Genomic DNA, 18239 nt, shown 5'->3' with positions numbered 1-18239 from the left:
CCGTGCTGTGGGTCCACAGGGACTTCACATAGGGGAGTTGTACCTGCCTGTGTCTACTTATAAAAACCCCAGTCTGACTGGGGCATGCAGTGTGGGCCGAAGCCCACCTGTATTTAATCTAACATTACCTCAGCTATGCAGGGCACTGCAATGGGATTTATTTATGTACCGCCGGTGGCTTCCTGGGACTCACCCGTGCTGTGGGTCCACAGGGACTTCACATAGGGGAGTTGTACCTGCCTGTGTCTACTTATAAAAACCCCAGTCTGACTGGGGCATGCAGTGTGGGCCGAAGCCCACCTGTATTTTATCTGACATTAGCTCTGCTGTCCAGGGCACTGCAATGGGATCTATTTATGTACCTCCGGTGGCTTTCTGGGACCCACCCATGCTGTGGGTCCACAGGGACTTCCCATAGGGGAGTTGTACCTGCCTTTGTCTACTTATAAAAACCCCAGTCTGACTGGGGCATGCAGTGTGGGCCAAAGCCCACCTGTATTTAATCTAATGTTACCTCAGCTGTGCAGGGCACTGCAATGGGATTTATTTATGTACCACCGATGGGTTCCAGGAAGCCACCCATGCTGTGGGTCCACAGGGACTTCACATAGGGGAGTTGTACCTGCCTGTGTCTGCTTTTTAAAAACCCCAGTCTGAATGGGGAATGCAGTGTGGGCCGAAGCCCGCCGTTTTTTTTTCTGACGTTAGCTCTGCTGTCCAGTGCACTGCAATGAGATTTATTTATGTACCGCCGGTGGCTTCCTGGGACCCACCCATGCTGTGGGTCCACAGGGACTTCCCATAGGGGAGTTGTACCTGCCTTTGTCTACTTATAAAAACCCTAGTCTGACTGGGGTATGCAGTGTGGGCCGAAGCCCACCTGTATTTAATCTAACGTTACCTCAGCCTTGCAGGGCACTGCAATGGGATTTATTTATGTACTGCCGGTGGCTTCCTGGGACCCACCCATGCTGTGGGTCCACACAGACTTCCCATAGGGGAGTTGTACCTGCCTGTGTGTATTTATAAAAAATCCCAGTCTGACTGGGGCATGCAGTGTGGGCCAAAGGCCACCTGTATTTTATCTGACGTTAGCTCTGCTGTCCGGGGCACCGCAATGGGATTTATTTATGTACCGCCGGTGGGTTCCAGGGAGCCACCCGTGCTGTGGGTGTACACGGAATTCCCATTGCGGAGTTGTACCTTCCTGTGACTATTTATAAAAAACCCCAGTCTGATTGGGGCATGCAGTGTGGGCCAAAGGCCACCTGTATTTAATCTGACGTTAGCTCTACTATCCGGGGCACTGCATTGGGACAAACTACTGGAGCAATACAGCGCTAATGAGACGTTCACAGCTACGTTAGCATTGGAGTCTACTCTAGGCCTACGATTGCTGAGGGTTTGTGCAGAGGCCTATGTCCTGGGTGCAGTGAAAGTCCGCTTCTTGCCTACGATTGCTGAAGCTGTGGGCCGAGGCCTATGTCGTGGGCGCGGTGCAAGTCTGCCATGTTTGGCCGCTCAGATTTATTAATTTTTCATGTCTTGGGTTGCCTATGACCCACCTATTCTGTTGGTGCCTTCTTAGTTCCCATCGTGGTGTTTGACCTGTCTGGCACAAAGACACTGATTGACTTGGGTAGGGGGCAGAGTGCAGATGGCTTTCCCCTTGCAGTGTCGATTTGAGCTATGCGACACCTGACAGAATGAGTACTGTGTGGGCATATGGATTCCCCATTGCTATGCCCACGTTTACAGCTCCTGATGGAGGTGGCAAAGGATTGAATTTCTCATTGCTTCTGTACAGCATTGTGGGCTATCGACTCGCCCCTTTTAAAGAGGGTTGCTGCCTGGCCCTGCCAACCCTCTGCAGTATGTGCCCCCGGTTCCTCCTCATCACAGATGTACTGAGAAATAGACATGTGGGTGGTGTGGCTATGCAGCCAGCGTGTGGCATGAGGGCAGCTGAAGGCTGCGCAGGGACACTTTTGTGTACGCTGCGGATGCAGGGTCGTGTGGAGGGGTTGGGCAGCATGTAACCCAGGAGAAGAGTCAGCGCTGTGTCCCGCAGGCAGTGATTGTGCTTAGTTGGAGGTAGTCTGGTGCTTAGCTAAGGTGTGCCTTGCTAATGAGGGTTTGTCCGAAGTAAAAATTGTTGGGAGGGGGGGCAGTATTGCCACTATTGTGGGTTAATAGTGGTACCTGGGAACCTGAAATGCAGCACAGCATGTTGCCCCTCACCTGCCCTATCCGTTTCTGTGTCGTTTCCATCACTTTCTTGGGTTTTCCAGATTTTCACAAATGAAAACCTTAGCGGAGCATGGGTGATTTACAAAAATGCTCGAGTCGCCCATTGACTTCAATTGGGTTCATTACTCGAAACGAACTCTCGAGCATCGCGGAAAGTTCGACTTGAGCGAGCATTTTGGTGCTCGCTCATCTCTAGTTATAATATTAACAGAATATTAGAGAAATTATAAAGTATTTCTCAGCATTATTTAATTAAGCTCAAAAGGTAAGTTATAGCACATGTAGAAACAGTGAAAAGGGGAAAATGCTATCTTTTTAAAAATAATAATCCCTGGAAATAAAGCATAAATAGAACGACTTCTTTAGCTCAAGGGTTCATGCATAAAACAAGTAAAGCAACACATCATTCAGTTCAGTGTGGACTCCAAAAAGTTTATACTGTTCTTCATTCTCTATAAACTTAACATAGTTCATGGGTTAAATTTGAAAATTGTCTATTAGGGGTTAAACATGGTTGTGATTAAACAAAGGGGTTAAACAAAGATGGCCGTGATTTTGATGGTTTCGTTTCCACTATTGGAAGCCAGGAGTCAGTAACGGGGAGTCTCGGTTGTAGTACAATGGATGAGGCAGGTAACGTAATTAGGAGGAAAAGCCAGGAGTCGATATTAGGAAGTCTTGGTTGTAGTACGATGCATGAGGCGGGTAACGTAGTCAGGAGGAAAAGCCAGGAGTTGGTATTGAGAGGTCTTGTATTAATAGCAGTCAAATAGAAGCTGGATCAAATGCTCTGGAGCAGAATAATCTTGCACTGTGGGATTGGCAGAGCCAGGCTTAGATAGAAAGTGCAATCAAAGACAGAGGCAGTAGGAGGCAGGAGCTAGAGAACTGGGATCAAGGAACAATGCTGAGGTATGTAGGAAAACGTGTTCAGCAAACTGCATAGCTCACTGGGGAGAGATACCAAGTGTACCACAGAAGGGCGTAGGTTCAAGCACTGACAGTAGCACCCCCCTTAGGGATGGCCTCCGGACATCCCAGCTGCTGGTTTCCCTGGATATCTTTTGTGGAACTCTCTTGTGAGATTCGGGTTCTGGTTCCCAGGAGTTTTCCTCTGAGGTCCAGTTTAGTAAAGACCTTGGCTGCCCAAAGGCTCTACAGCAGTTCTTAAATTAACAGGAGAGGATAGCAATTCTTAACAGTAATCTTGTTTAGTTCCCGGTAGTCAATACACGGTCGAAGAGTAGAGTCTTTCTTTTTAAAGAAGAAAATGGGTGCTCCCACTGGGAAAGAAGAGGGCTGGATGAAGCCCTTCTTTAGATTCTCATCCAAATGTTCCCGAAGGGACCATAACTCTGGTTCTGCGAGGTTGTAGATACGCCCAAATGGAATGGAAGATCTAGGGAGAATAGCTCAATAGGACAGTCATATGGCTTATGAGATGGCAACCGGTCAGCTTTCTTCTTGTTGCAGACGTCCCTGATAGAGATGAGCGAGCATACTCGCTAAGGGCAATTGCTTGAGCGAGCATTGCCCTTAGCGAGTACCTACCCGCTCGAGAGAAAAGGTTCGGGTGCTGGCGCGGGGGAGCGGTGAGTAGCAGCAGTCAGCAGGGGGGAGCAGGGGGGGAGAGAAGGAGAGAGAGATCTCTCCTCCGTTCCTCCCCACTCTCCCTGCCCGCCGCCGGCACCCGAACCTTTTCTCTCGAGTGGGCAGGTACTCACTAAGGGAAATGCTCGCTCGAGCAATTGCCCTTAGCGAGTATGCTCGCTCATCACTAGTCCCTGAACATCTGATAGTGAACTGGTAGTTTCTCAAAGTTCTGTTGACCATCCTCGAGGTTTTGCACTGGTTTAGGGGTGAATGGTGCCATCTCGCAGTTTTCTTTACTGAAGGGAAGGCAATGGTACTTGTTTCCCAGTTGATAGAGGGATTGTGGGTAGAGGACCAAGGGATCCCAAGAATCCCTGAAAATTTAGGGGATAAGATGAGCTGGAAGCTGACCATTTTTTGATGGTCATGTTTCATGTGGTTTCCTTTTGTTGATCTAGGACCAGTGTCTGTAATCCAGCAAACTTCTCTTGGTATGAGACACAAAATTCCTGGAGCTCTGTTACTTGCTTCCACAGGTTGGTCACGACAGGCTCCATGTTTGGGCAAGATTATTTTGTAATATCTTATTGGCGCTGGAGAGGAGCCACTGGAGTAGTAGCTATGCGTGGCACTAGAGAGCAGTCAGATGGAAGCCAGGAGTCGGGAAGTCTCAGTTGCAGTACAATGGATGAGGCAGGTAATGTAGTCAGAAGGAAAAACCAGGAGTCTGTATTGATAAGTCTTGTAGCAATAGCAAGCAAATACAAGCTGGATCAAATGCTCTGTAGCAGAATAATCTCACACTGTGGGAGTAGCAGGGCCAGGCTTATATAGGAAATGCAATCAAAGACAGAGGTGGCGTCAGGACCAGGAGGCAGGAGCTAGAGAAATGGGATCAGGCAAGAAGGCTGAGGTATGCAGAAGAACTTGTTTAGCAAGCTGGATATCTCACTGGGGAGAGCTACCTACTGGAGCACAGGAGGCTGTGGGCTTGAGCCCTGACAATCAGGATTGTTGAGCGTTAATAATACGCCTGAGAAAAGATAGGGCTGGACCTATCTTTCTGCTTTTTTTCAAACTTGCTCAGAATAGCACAGTTTGAAAGGTAAAAAAAAAGATTTTTACCTTGTTCATGTGCAGCCATGCTCTGTAGCAGCGAGTGTAGTTGAACATACACCCATCTGAGGAAGCTCTTAGACCAAAAATGTGGTCATATAGACTCTAAACTTGTAAAAACATGTGTGAAGAGGAAACTATGCTATCATCAAAACATTGATCGTTCTTTGTAGAAACAGTCCTGGCACTCGGACATAGCTAAAATCTCCATCTTTTTTTTTCATATTAAAAGCAGCTTTATAGGCATAAGGGCAGATTCGGATGAGCGTGGTTTTCTCCACTTGTACAGCCGGGATAATCATGGCCACATAACGGGACAAAATGAAACCACTGAAATCAATGAATTTCAGTGGTTTCATTTTCGCTATCGGTCCCATTAGTTGTAGCAACATAATGGTAATTACTAGATACCTTTTATTTCTGCCTTTAGAGTTTCAGGACTACATAAGAATAACGTAAAATACAAATTTAGCATTTTCCTGAAATTGCTGTTCTGCTTTCTAATAACACTGCTTCCTAAGGTCGCTCTCGCAACGGACATTTTTTACCGCGATTAGTGCCGCGTCCCGAACACCGCACTAACCGTAATACAATGCCGCGATTGATTTCAATAGGGCCTCGCAGACCAGCGCTCCAATGTGGCATTTCCAATGCCGGGATTTTAGAGTGCTGTCTGCTATATCTTTGTGTGATTTAGCACTTTTTAACACATCTAATCACTCATCACAGTGATGGGGTGCATTAAAAAACGCTGTTAAATGCTCTAACGTGTTTGAAAATGCTGCACAAAATCACGGTAAAATGCAGCATTTATTGAACACGTGTGAGAGCAGCCTATAACACCGTAAACCGGTCTAAACCTTTAATAACATAGTGAAGGCAATTTATAAGTCATACTTGCTATATACTTCTGTATATAAGGGCTCATGTCCCCGGTTGTATGAGTAAAACACTGCAGGTGTACGCAAATGGGCAGCGAGTGCACTGTGCATGACCGCGTTTATCACGAATACTCAGTTTGACTGTTTTGTTTTTTTTAATTCCCCGCTCTGTTTCATAATGGCGCTGCGTATGAATCGCCACCCATACGAAAGTATAGGGCTCACGCTGCGTGGTATGCGGAAAAATAGAGGATGCTGCAATCTATTTGTCGCGTGTATCTACATGCAGTATTTACACGCTAATGTGAAAGGATCAATGAAAGTCCATTTACTGTCATTGACTCCATTTACTGTGTGTCACACGGCCGTATATAGTGTGTGTAATACCCAATGAAAACATGCCCGTGTACATGAGCCACAAATGTCCTAATACTGCATCTGTCAGTGTCCCCAAATAATATCTCACATATGCTTGTGAAAGTCTATTTTTGGATAGTTTACAAAGTATTTTACTTGTTAAAGCAGTAGTTTGTGCTTCATGGTTATGCCTCTTTTTCACGAGCTGATTCTTGTTTGATTGTGCGCACGAACGAGTAACATCACCGCTAACTTGTTTGCAATCTTTGTCACTCGTACTGCTTGTTTAGACAGGCAGATCATCGTTAACAATCATTCACTTCTCCTTCAGTGTTTTATATACAATGTGAAGCATTGAACGAGCCAACGGTGATTTTTATGCTGGGTGAAACCAAACAACTGACAAGAAGTGCTCAATTCTCGTTAGTCGTTCAGTCATTAGCTCGTGTTTAGACGTAAAGATAGTTGTTCACTTTTGTACGTTTGAGCAAATTTAGACCTACAGGCGTTATGTTTAAATTGGCCGTTACACTCAAAGGGATTTTGCAAGTAATTTTATTTAAAACAAGTTGGCCATGCAGAAATATAAAATATCTGATACCCATTCGTCTCAGTTCTCCCTCAACTCCAGCTCCACTTAGGGCTCTTTTTAGCTCCGGTCAGTCTGTGATATTCCATATACAAACTGTAGCCTGAAAGCAGAGCACCGGCAAGGAGAATGGCAGATGCAATGAATAATAGTTCATTTTTAACAGAAGTGCTGGGATTTTTATAAAGAAAAGTTAGATACTAAGAACTATGTTTGGTCTTACACAGTACCTTGATCTCGTGATGCTTTGCTATTTTATAGTCTTGTTCCTTCTATATCTGCATGGTGCAAGTGTAGGCAGACTTTAACTAAGGAATGACGAGCACAATGTATGTTCACCCTTAAGGCTTCTTTACACGGGTGTATGTGCAGTGTCCCAAAGGGTAACTCAGGACACGGGGCATACGTTGAGGAGCTGCGAGGTTAGAGTGGTAACTTGTCACGCGTGACGCCACCGTTCCTTTTACCCATCTATATGACCCTTGGCGGTAATAAAGAGCATTCACACACAATGTAAGGTTGAAGTACCTCAGTCCCTGGGAATGGTCAGGGCCTGCTAAAACTTTACTTGGAAACTTCAATATCATACAAATCAGGAATACACTAGTGCAGGTAAGAACAGATGGTTGGAGGTCAGGGAGGAAACTCAGGATCACATCGGTCCTGCAGGCCTATGTTATCTGTCAGGTACTGCTTCTGGAAGGGGAACTCTCCAGAGGAGGATAGGGGTAGGGTTACTCCACAGACACTCTTGCAACACAGTACTTCTGCACGGTGATCTTGGACTTCTTTTCTCACGCTCTCTCTCAGTCTCTCTTTCTCCTTCCTCTCTATAGGCTCCTGGCATTGGAGTCCTCAGTATATCTCTCCTCTTCCTCCATCACTTCACCGCATAAGGGTTGAAGGTATCCCCATGTGGCTCTCTGCTGAAGACTCACTGTGATGGACTCAAGACTCACTCTGTGATGGAACTGTCCCTGAATCTCTCTACCACACCCAAATCACTCATATTTATAATCTCTAGCATACCACGTGACAGGACTTAAAGGAGATGTTTCGAGGAAGCAGTTAAATTTTTTTTTTGCCCAGTCCCCCCCATTAAACATACATTACTAAGCCCCCCTGTAAATGACATTTCTAGCTGGTTCGTACTTACCGTTCCAGCGTTTCAGCAACTTATAAAAGTTTTCTCAAGATGGCCGCCGGCTCTTTCCCCGTTGCTCGCTGCAGCCCGACGTGCGCGCTCCCGAGACGCCGCCAGCTGTGTCTCCATGGCAACCGGACGTATCGCAGCCGCCGACCAGACGCCCACCGCCAGGCAGCAGGTAACCGGCGCTAGCCCCCGGCTCCCCAGCGCTAGACCCTCAGCCCAGGTGAAGGCCCCGGAGCCCAGCGCTAGGTTCCGGAGCCCAGCGCTAGTTCCCCCGGCCTAGCGGCAGCCCCCCCCCGGCCTAGCGGCAGCCCCCCCCGGCCTAGCGGCAGCCCCCCCGGCCTAGCGGCAGCCCCCCCCCGGCCTAGCGACAGCCCCCCCGGCCTAGCGACAGCCCCCCCATCGCAGCGACAGCCCCCCCGGCCTAGCGCTAGTTCCCCCATCACAGCGGCAGCCCCCCCCCGGCCTAGCGACAGCCCCCCCATCGCAGCGGCAGCCCCCCCCCCGGCCTAGCGACAGCCCCCCCATCGCAGCGACAGCCCCCCCGGCCTAGCGCTAGTTCCCCCATCACAGCGGCAGCCCCCCCGGCGCAGCGACAGCCCCCCCCGGCGCAGCGCTAGTTCCCCCGGCGCAGCGCTAGTTCCCCCCCCGACCCATCACTTACCTGGGACGCTTCTCGGGGCGGCTGGGCTGGGCTTCTCCGCTGGGCAGCTCCAGTTTCTGCACCTTCCTCTAACAGAGGAAGGTGCAGAATGGCCGCTGCAGCGCGCTCCCGAGCAGTGACAGCTCGTCTGCGCATGCGCAGAAGAGCTGTAGCGGGGAGCACACTGAAGCGGCTCGTGCTGAATAGAGAAGACCGGACTGCGCAAGCGCGTCTAAAAAAGCAAGCTGCCAGCGAATTTAGACGGAACCATGGAGACGAGGACGCTAGCAACGGAGCAGGTAAGTGGAATAACTTCTGTATGGCTCATATTTAATGCACAATGTACATTACAAAGTGCATTAATATGGTCATACGGAAGTGTATAACCCCACTTGGTTTCGCGAGACCACCCCTTTAAATTGGTACATTTGCAGACATTTCCCAGGCGACACTAACCTCTCACTTGTTGCAGCTGTGCAATACACCTAACAAGAGACTAGACAATTTGCACAGTGCATCTACACAAAAGACATTACATGTATGACATTTATGGAGGGGCCTGGAATAGACTTCTGGGCCATTACATATGCGCAACTACGTTCACCGCTAAGGAGCGTAGTTGCGCATGAACGAGGTAAAAATCCAGAAAAAAAAACAGGAAAATAGGTCCTGCCCTATCTTTCTCGCATGTACTATTAACTATGTGCAAGAAAGGTAGGACAAAACCTATATCTTCTCGTCCGTAAAGTTAATCGGTGTGAATCCCGATAGTGGACACTAAATCAGTGGTTTCATCTGGTCCCATTATGCAGTCGTGATTTTCACGCCCGCATAATGAGACAAAATCACTCCCATCTGTTTAAGCTCTTACAGATGTAATACACACTTAGGGCGAGCACCCACTGGCGTTTGCGTTCTCCGCGGGAAAAAAACGCAGCGTTTTCGCAGCGTTTCTCGCGTTTTTCCGCGCGTTTTTCGTGGCGTTTTTCGCGGCGTTTTCGCGGCGTTTTGCGTTAATTTCCATTGACATTCATGGGTGCATTAGGAGAAAAATAGGGACACATATGCAACTGACAGTTCCTATGTTAAAAACGCAAACGCAACGCAAAAAAAACGCCAGTGGACAGGAACACATGTTATCTCTATGCCTGTGCAGGAAAAACGCAAAACGCAAAACGCAGGTAAAAAAACGCCAGTGGGTGCTCGCCCTTATGATGTTTGGGCTTTATTAGTTTTTTCAATAGCAAAAACGGCTTGCTCGTACAACTTTATAGTAAACAATATTAAAATATAAATTGTGGTGTTTTAATGTAGCACACCTAGGAGCCTTTCTGCATGAAATAAAATTGCTAAATTGTTAAATGATTTAAGAAAGAATCCAATGGGGTGTTAATGCTCGAGCTACAAATTAGCAGTTTGTCTTTTTGTTCATTTCTTAATGCTTTTATTATGTTTCATTTATAAGTAGTGTCTGCCTCTTGCTGCAGTGTAACCTTACATTATGCCTATTATTACTTGTAGTTCTTGCCTAATGAAGAGGGACTGGAGGAAGTCAGCAGGGAAGTCAAAAATTTAACCTACTATATCAAGACTTGGATGGGACCAATCACCCCTTTAATATCACTGATTCATCCAGAAACCATCAAGCCTGTTGTTGCAGCTCCAGGTATTGTATTTGGGATCTTCACAGAAATATACAGTCTTTTTCAATAGCCAGCTGAATAGTTTGATCAATTCTCCTGATTCTTTTGAAGTAAGAGAAACTTGCAAAACCATGAATCAGTAAAATTTCTATCAATTTTGTAATATGACACATTGTGCTAAAGCTATTCTGGTAAGCATTTTTACAGGGCAGATTTATTCAAGATGATACCAATACATACCCTGTTTCCCTGAAAATAAGACCTATCCTGAAAATACGCCCTACCCTGATTTTTCATGCAATGGCTGTGATTGGTTCTTCAACCAATTAATACAGCGCTTGAGGAACCAATCACAGCCACCGCAGTGGTTCATCAAGCACTACATTACTTGGCTGAGCAACGCTCGAGAACCAATCAGAACCATCACTTTCTGGAGGAATTTATGAATCATGTAACCAGGAAGTGATCTTCTGTGGGCGGCAGAGGACTGCAAAAAGCTGGTCAGGGCTCCGAAGAGCGGCGGGAGGGACCTGGACTGACACCTAGTGCCTCTTTTGGGGCAACCATTTATATAAGGCAGGGTCTTATTTTTGGGGAAACATGGTAGAATATTTAGACTGCAACTTAGTAAGATAACAGGTTCAATTACATCTTTCAGAAGTTTTAACAGTCTGTAAACAGAACATGGCGCTCCGTATCTCAGAATTTGTATGGCTACAACAGTGGTGTAAGGCTGGGTTCACACGGGGCGTATTCCCGCCGGAAATCTCGCGGTCTGGCCGCAGCAAAAACTGCAAGATTTACGCCCGGAGAACCGCCGCGTTGGCTTTGAAGCAGCCCGGCCGCTTGCTTTTCCATTGCGGCCGGCGCTCCCATAGAGGAGAGCGCGGCCGTGACATAAATAAACAAAAAAGAAAAGATAAACAGACATGCTGCTTCTTTTGAAACCGCGGCTGCGACCGCCGCAGCCGCGGTTTCAGCCGGATTTACCGCAGCGGATTAGCCGTCCCGTGTGGACGAGGTTTCTGAGAAACCTCGTCCACATGGCTGGCTAATCCTGAGATTAGCGGCCGCGGGCGGTTTTGCCGCGGGCGGATCTGCTGCGGCAAAACCGCGACAAATCCGCCCTGTGTGAACCCAGGCTAAGGCTGGATGTTTTGGATATGTTAGTCATGATGTTAGTAAGCGGTCTATGTAGGAATGTAAATGTAATGAAGTGCTCGGTGAGGATCGGAGAAGTTTTTGACAGGCATTTAAGCTAGATGAAGAGAACTGAAATGTAATTTATGGGGATGATTTCTGTCCCCTGCCAGGTAGGATGAGGCCGTGTATTTGTAACTCCTGAAGTGTTGTGGTAATATTGAACATGAAATTGATGTAGTTGCCAAGAATAAAACAAAAGGTAATGTTCTTCACACAATGTGTACCAATGCTTGTAGCATAGGCAACCAGCTTTTGTGCTAAGGCTGAATAAGGTGATGGATCGAGATGGCATCCACCCCAGAGTTCTTAACCCCTTGAGGACATGAACACTTTTTGCTTTCTCATTTTTGTTTTTCCCTCATTACTTTCAAGAAATCATGACTTTATTTTTTGGTCGACATAGCCATATGTAGGCTGTTTTTTGGTTGTTTTTTTTTTTGTAGAATGCGATATTTTTCAATGTACTATTTCATGTATTGAAAAACCTTTTTTCTTTTTTTGCTTTATGAAATTATGCCATTTTTTGGGAATTAAGTCTTGTTTCCAAATACAACATAACTTTATTCTGTGGGTCAGTACAATTACGATGATACCAAATTTGTATAGTTTTTTTTTCCATGTTGCACTAGTTTTTAACCCCTTAAAGAGATGGTCTATTTTTGGCATAAGGATGCAACGATTTTTGGCAGATTTTCATCTCCAGTTTTCAAAAGCCATAACTTTTTTTTAATTTTTCCGTCAACACCCCTGTATAAAGGCTTGTTTTTTGCGTGGCAAGCTGTAGTTTTTACTGGTGCTATTTTTAGGTACATAAGACTATACTGCAAAACTTTTTGTAATTTTTTAATGATAGCAGGGAGATAAAATACATCAATTATGCAATAGATTTAGGTTTTTTTTTTTTTAGGCCTCCTCAAATGGTAGCGTATATCAGCCGGCTGTGAAAACGCGGCCGATATATGCTCATGTGAAAGAGCTCTTATTGCATTTTTTTGGAAGGCAAGATGAAAAAAATAAGCATTTTGCCTCAGTTTTTTTTAGGGGTTTTAAGGGTTTTTTTTACGCTTTTTGCCATGCAGGATAAAAAGCATGTTCAATTTATTGTGTGTATCATTACAGATACGACGTTACCAAATATGCGGGATTTTAATTTTTAAAATTTTTTTATGCTAATATGGGGGAAAGCGCAAGAAAAGAGGTTTTTTTACATTATTTTTATCTTTTTTTTTTTACACTGTTTATGTCCCTGTAGGGGAATCGTACAATAGCACCTACGATCGCTATGATAAGGCATTGCAGGACTTCTATCCTGCAATGCCTTATCACTTGCATTAGCGATCATAGGCAATGGCAATGCAGGACACCTGTTTCTGGTATCCTGTTGCCATGGCAGCCTGTCGGGCTTTCCACGATTACATCGCGAATGTCCGATGATGTCAGAGGGTCCGCGCTCCCATTGTGAACCCTTTACATGCCGCAATCTACATATATGGCGGCCGAGAAGGGGTTAACAGCGAGGGTCGCTGTCCCAATGCAGCACCGCTGCTGCCGGATAGTGTGAGATCTCTTATGATCTTGCGTTTTCCCAGGGCATAACTGTACGTCCTGTTGCCTTAAAGGGGTTGTTCCGTGCCGAAACGGGTTTTTTTTTTTTCAATAGCCCCCCCGTTCGACGCGAGACAAACCCGATGCAGGGATAAAAAAAAACCAAAAAACAGATAGTACTTACCCGAATCCCCGCGCTCCGGTGACTTCTTACTTACCTTGCGAAGATGGCCGCCGGGATCTTCACCCACGGTGGACCGCAGGTCTTCTGTGCGTTCCATTGCCGATTCCAGCCTCCTGATTGGCTGGAATCGGCACACGTGATGGGGCGGAGCTACGCGATGACGCGTAGAAGGGGGCGGAGCCAGAACTCCGCTGCTGCTGAGACCCAAGAGAAGGGAGAAGACCGGACTGCGCAAGCGCGTCTAATCGGGCGATTAGACGCTGAAAATTAGACGGCACCATGGAGACGGGGACGCCAGCAATGGAACAGGTAAGTGAATAACTTCTGTATGGCTCATAATTAATGCACAATGTACATTACAAAGTGCATTAATATGGCCATACAGAAGTGTATAACCCCACTTTGTTTCGCGGGACAACCCCTTTAAGTACCGCAGACAACTTAGGCTGGCTGCACACGGGCGAGGCGGATTCCGCTTGCGAGATCACGGAGCGAAATCTGGCTGTGACACCGGACAGTGTCCCTGCGTACTTGTATTATCTGTAATGCGGATGACTGCGGAGGATCGCAGGCGGTCATGCACAGTACATGTTTTTTTTTCCAAATATTTGTATTTCCTGTGCTGTTGCTAGGCGATGACCCATGGCCTATATGAAATGTTAAGGGCAGCAGGTTGGACGGACTCTATTGACTTCAATGGAGGCCATATGCACTGAGTTTGCAGCAACATTTTTTTTCCCGGCGTCATCCTGACGGCAGACATGGAGGTTGCACCTTGACCTCGTAGGGACAGGAAGCAAGAGACTTCAAAAGGCTCCTCCCGTCTCCCATTCACCAGTGCTTCCTGTCCCTACAGGGACATGCAAGAGGAGCTCCCTCCAGCGAGCTGCAAGATGACAGCTGAGGAACGGTCCATAGGGCTGTTTCCCCCCTCACCTTTTTCCTAAGCCGGCTGACTGTAGGGATTGACGGTCCATAGGGCTGCTTCCCTTCTCATCTCCCTTCGGGGTGTCAGCGCGGTCCGGGAGCACGGCGGGCCACGGGTCTGACCGCCCGGGGTTCACCACCGCAGCAGTCGGAGCGGCGGACCAGAGGTCCTTGAGTCCCCTCCTTCCTCTTCCACAGCTCGGAGTTGTTTTTCAGCCGGGGAGAGCGGCGGGCCATAGGCTCAGATGCCTCTCTCCCTCAGGCATGCCGGCGCGGCCGCGCGCATCGTCGGGGGGCGGAGCCAATGACGCGGCGTGACGCGGTGACGTCAGACGCCGTCAGCTGACCCGGAACAGCGGGAGATTTGAAAATGGAGACCCCCTGGCAAGCTTCCACTGACAGCACACCTTCAGGGAAGGATTTATCTGTCTAATCTGGTTCTGTCTGCGTTTCTGCATCATGACTACAAAGGAACCAGAGATGGAAGCCCTGCAAACTGTAAGTGTTACTTGTTGCAGGGATGTTATGCTCAGGGATTTAGCATTGTGTGGGGGTTTTCCCTTATGTGCATGCATGTATATTCTGCAGGACAGGGAATCCACCCGGTCTAAACAGGACCTAAAGAAAAAACACAGAAAAGGCGCCCTGTGTCTTTAAAAAAAAAAAAAAAACTGGACGAGGCGTATAAAAAGCCGCTATGCCCCGATTGTACCTCCAAGATCCTTACGGATGAACAGGCTGCATTCAGGGAAGATATTAGATCCCTGGTTAGAGAGGAGGTCCGGGCATCGATTTCCAGTCTCCCCCCAGCTCGGCGGGAAGGAAGGGCCGCTAAAAAAGCGAGCCACATACCGCTAATAAGCTCAGAGTTTGAGCAATCCCTGGGCAACTTGTCAGATGGCGAACTCTTTGACCGTCCCCCTGACGCCAGGGATGAGAATAAAAAGTACTATTTCTCATCTGGGGACCTGGTTGACCTGATCAAAGCAGTCAGGGATACAATGAAGGTCGAGGATGTGGTCGAGCCAAGGTCCGTACAGGACGACATGTCCGGCGGGCTCAGACCAAGGAACCGCACAGTGTTTCCGGTTAACGATACCCTGAAGAAAGTAATCACAGATGAGTGGGCTGCGTGGACAAACACCTCTATTTGTCCCGTGAATATAAAGAGAGACTCCGCTTTGGGGAGAAACACGTGAACATCTACGCGCGGTCCGGGAGCACGGCGGGCCACAGGTCTGACCGCCCGGGGTTCACCACCGCAGCGGTCGGAGCGGCGGACCAGAGGTCCTTGGGTCCCCTCCTTCCTCTGCCACAGCTCGGGCAGTTGTTTTCAGCTGGGGAGAGCGGCGGGCCATAGGTTCAGATGCCTCTTTCCTCCAGGCATGCCGGTGCGGCCGCGCGCGGCGTCGGGCACAGGTGGCCATAATGGCCAAAAAGACAGCCCTGCCATTCGAGGACTCCTCTCATCTTAAAGACCCGACGGACAGGGTTGACGCCTTGATGAAACGGGCCTGTCAAACAACGGCCTATACGTTGAAGCCCAATATCGCAGCGACTTCTGTGGCGAGGTCGATGTTCCTCTGGTTGGGGGAACTCGACGACCAGATTAAACAGAAGGCTCCTAGAGATGCGTTACTGGAATGCAGGCCTCTACTTAGATCAGCAACAGGCGGTCTGGCTGAAAACATGGAAAGCAGATACGGCTTCCAAAGGAAGGCAGTGTAACATCCCGTTTTCATGGCCAGCACATCTTTGGCGCGGACTTGGAGGAGATCCTAAAAAGAGCTACCGACAGGACCCACAGTTTCCCGGACCAAGCAAGAACGGGATTTCCCCACAAACCTCAGCCATCCTTCAAGCCATACTGAGGCAAAGGAAAGACGGGGAGCTGGTCCTACCCCAAAGGAGGCAGGGGTAAGACAAAGACAACCCCTTCCCCTGTAGGCAAGTACCAGGTGGGGGGCAGACTACTGAGCTTTCCCGGCCCCCACGCAATCCCCCGCCCTGCAGGATATCTTTAAAAATGACATTTCTAAGCTGCTACAGATGGGGGCGGTAGTCCGGGTCCCCGCAGTAGAACAGGGCTTGGGGTTCTACTCACCCCTATTTCTGATTAAAAAAACGAACAACAGTTTCGGATGATCCTTAATCTGAAGGGCCTGAACAGGTTTATTACCTACAAAAGGTTTAAGATGGAAACCGTCAGGTCTGCAGTAACTCTGATCAAAAGAGGGGACTTTATGAGTACCGTCGATCTAAAGGACGCGTACTACCACGTCCCAGTCCTGCCGGAACATCACAAGTACCTGCGGTTTGCCATCAGGATGGGCAGCCGTGTACACCATTTTCAATTCCAGTGCCTACCCCTCGGAATTTCAACGGCACCCAGGATATTCTCTAAAATAGTGGCAGAGATGGTGGCGTATCTCCATGTGGCAGGCATAAACATTGTCCCATACCTGGACGCTCTCCCTATTTCAGAGACTGGGGTGGATAGTTAACTTCCCGAAATCTAGTCTTCTCCCCGAGACGCGAAAGACCTTCCTGGGGGTACAGATAGACTCAGTGTCTCAGATCTTGTCTTTGCCTCCACCCAGGCAGGAAAACCTTAGGCTGGCAGCAGAGAAATGCGGCCAGAAGAAACAAATAACGATTAGGGACGCAATAAGGCTCCTGGGCCTCATGACCTCCTGTATCGGCATTATTCCTTGGGCCCAGGCGCACTCAAGGACGCTACAGAGAGCCACTCTGGGCAACTGGGACGGGGCAACAACCTCTCTGGACAGCAGAATGCCTGTGTCATCATCAGTCACAAGGTCCCTCCGCTGGTGGCGGTCAACTGGCAACCTAGAGGCGGAGTCCCCATGGGTGACAGAGCCCTTCATCTCCGTAGTCACCAACGCAAGCCAGTCTGGCTGGGGAGCGCAAGTGGGGCAGCGTTTGCTCCAGGGCAAATGGGGTCCAACATTGCATGCCCAGACCTCAAATTTCAGAGAGCTTAGGGCCATCTGGGAGGCGCTTCACAGAGCTCAGGATATCCTAAAGAAGAGACATGTTAAAATCTTCTCTGATAATGTGACCGCCGTTTCACTTATTCGCTACCAGGGAGGCACCAGAAACTTTCACCTGCTGAAATTAACAGCCCGGATCTTCCGATGGACCGAGTCCACGGTACAGTCCCTGACAGCGGTCCATCTCAAAGGATCCCAGAACCTGACAGCGGACTTTCTAAGTCGAAGAGGCCTAGACCCCGGGGAATGGTCTCTGAATCAAGAGGAATTTTGTCTCATTACAGAAACCTGGGGCAGTCCACAGGTGGACCTGTTTGCAAGCAGCAAAAATTCAGAATGTCCCGCCTATTTTTCCCTAGATCCGAGGGACAAGGCCGAGGGGTTAGCCGCTTTTTCCCAGAGTCGGGATTTCAGTCTGGCGTACGCCTTCACCCCCATACCCCTGATCCCGAGAGTTCTTCAGAAGGTCCAGCAGAGCAACATCACGCTGATCCTGATCGCCCCACACTGGGAAAAAAGGGCATGGTTTCCGGTGCTCCTAAAGCTCGCCATCTCGGAGCCAATCCGCCTTCCATCCAGGGAGGACCTTCTAGCGCAGGGCCCAGTTCTTTGCCCCAACCTAGAGAGACTGAACCTCGCGGTGTGGATATTGAGGAACAGACGCTACTAAGACAAGGTTTGTCCTCCAGAGTTATCGCGACTCTACGCCAGTCCCGAAAACCTGTAACCTCAGCTATTTATAATAAGATCGGGGAAAAAATTCTCCTCCTGGAGGGGGCTGGAAGTCTCCAATCTTGACACTTTGGTGGCGGAGATTTTGAACTTCCTCCAGATAAAAACTTGAGACCAGGAACCCTGGAAGTACAGGTATCAGCGCTCTCGGCCATTCTAGACTAACCTTTGGCGGATCATAGACTGATCCGCAGGTTCATGGAAGTGGCAGAAAGAATGAGGCCAGTTAGCCGTAGTACAGTCCCCCCCCATGGGACCTGAACCTAGTTCTCCAAAGCCTCTGCAAAGACCCCTTCAACCTATCTATCAGATTCCAATTAGGTTCCTCACGTTTAAAACTGTGTTCCTGGTAGCTATCACAACAGCGAGGCATGTAAGCGAGCTCCAGGCCCTATCTTGTAAGACATCTTAC

General features: G+C 48.4%; 1 protein-coding gene across 2 annotated transcripts in view; it reads left to right on the top strand.

The window, feature by feature from the left end:
• The window catches only part of LOC136575422 (ultra-long-chain fatty acid omega-hydroxylase-like), a 162528-nt gene that overhangs the window by 80933 nt on the left and 63356 nt on the right, over positions 1–18239 (top strand). For both annotated transcript variants that reach the window (XM_066575085.1, XM_066575084.1), the window contains exon 3: positions 10101–10245. In XM_066575085.1, the coding sequence (XP_066431182.1) occupies positions 10101–10245 (145 nt within the window). The remainder of the gene's footprint in view (positions 1–10100; positions 10246–18239) is intronic.

Source organism: Eleutherodactylus coqui, chromosome 1 (assembly GCF_035609145.1).
Source record: "Eleutherodactylus coqui strain aEleCoq1 chromosome 1, aEleCoq1.hap1, whole genome shotgun sequence".
In the NCBI taxonomy this organism is placed as follows: domain Eukaryota; kingdom Metazoa; phylum Chordata; class Amphibia; order Anura; family Eleutherodactylidae; genus Eleutherodactylus; species Eleutherodactylus coqui.
This window is presented reverse-complemented; position numbering and strand designations above follow the sequence as displayed.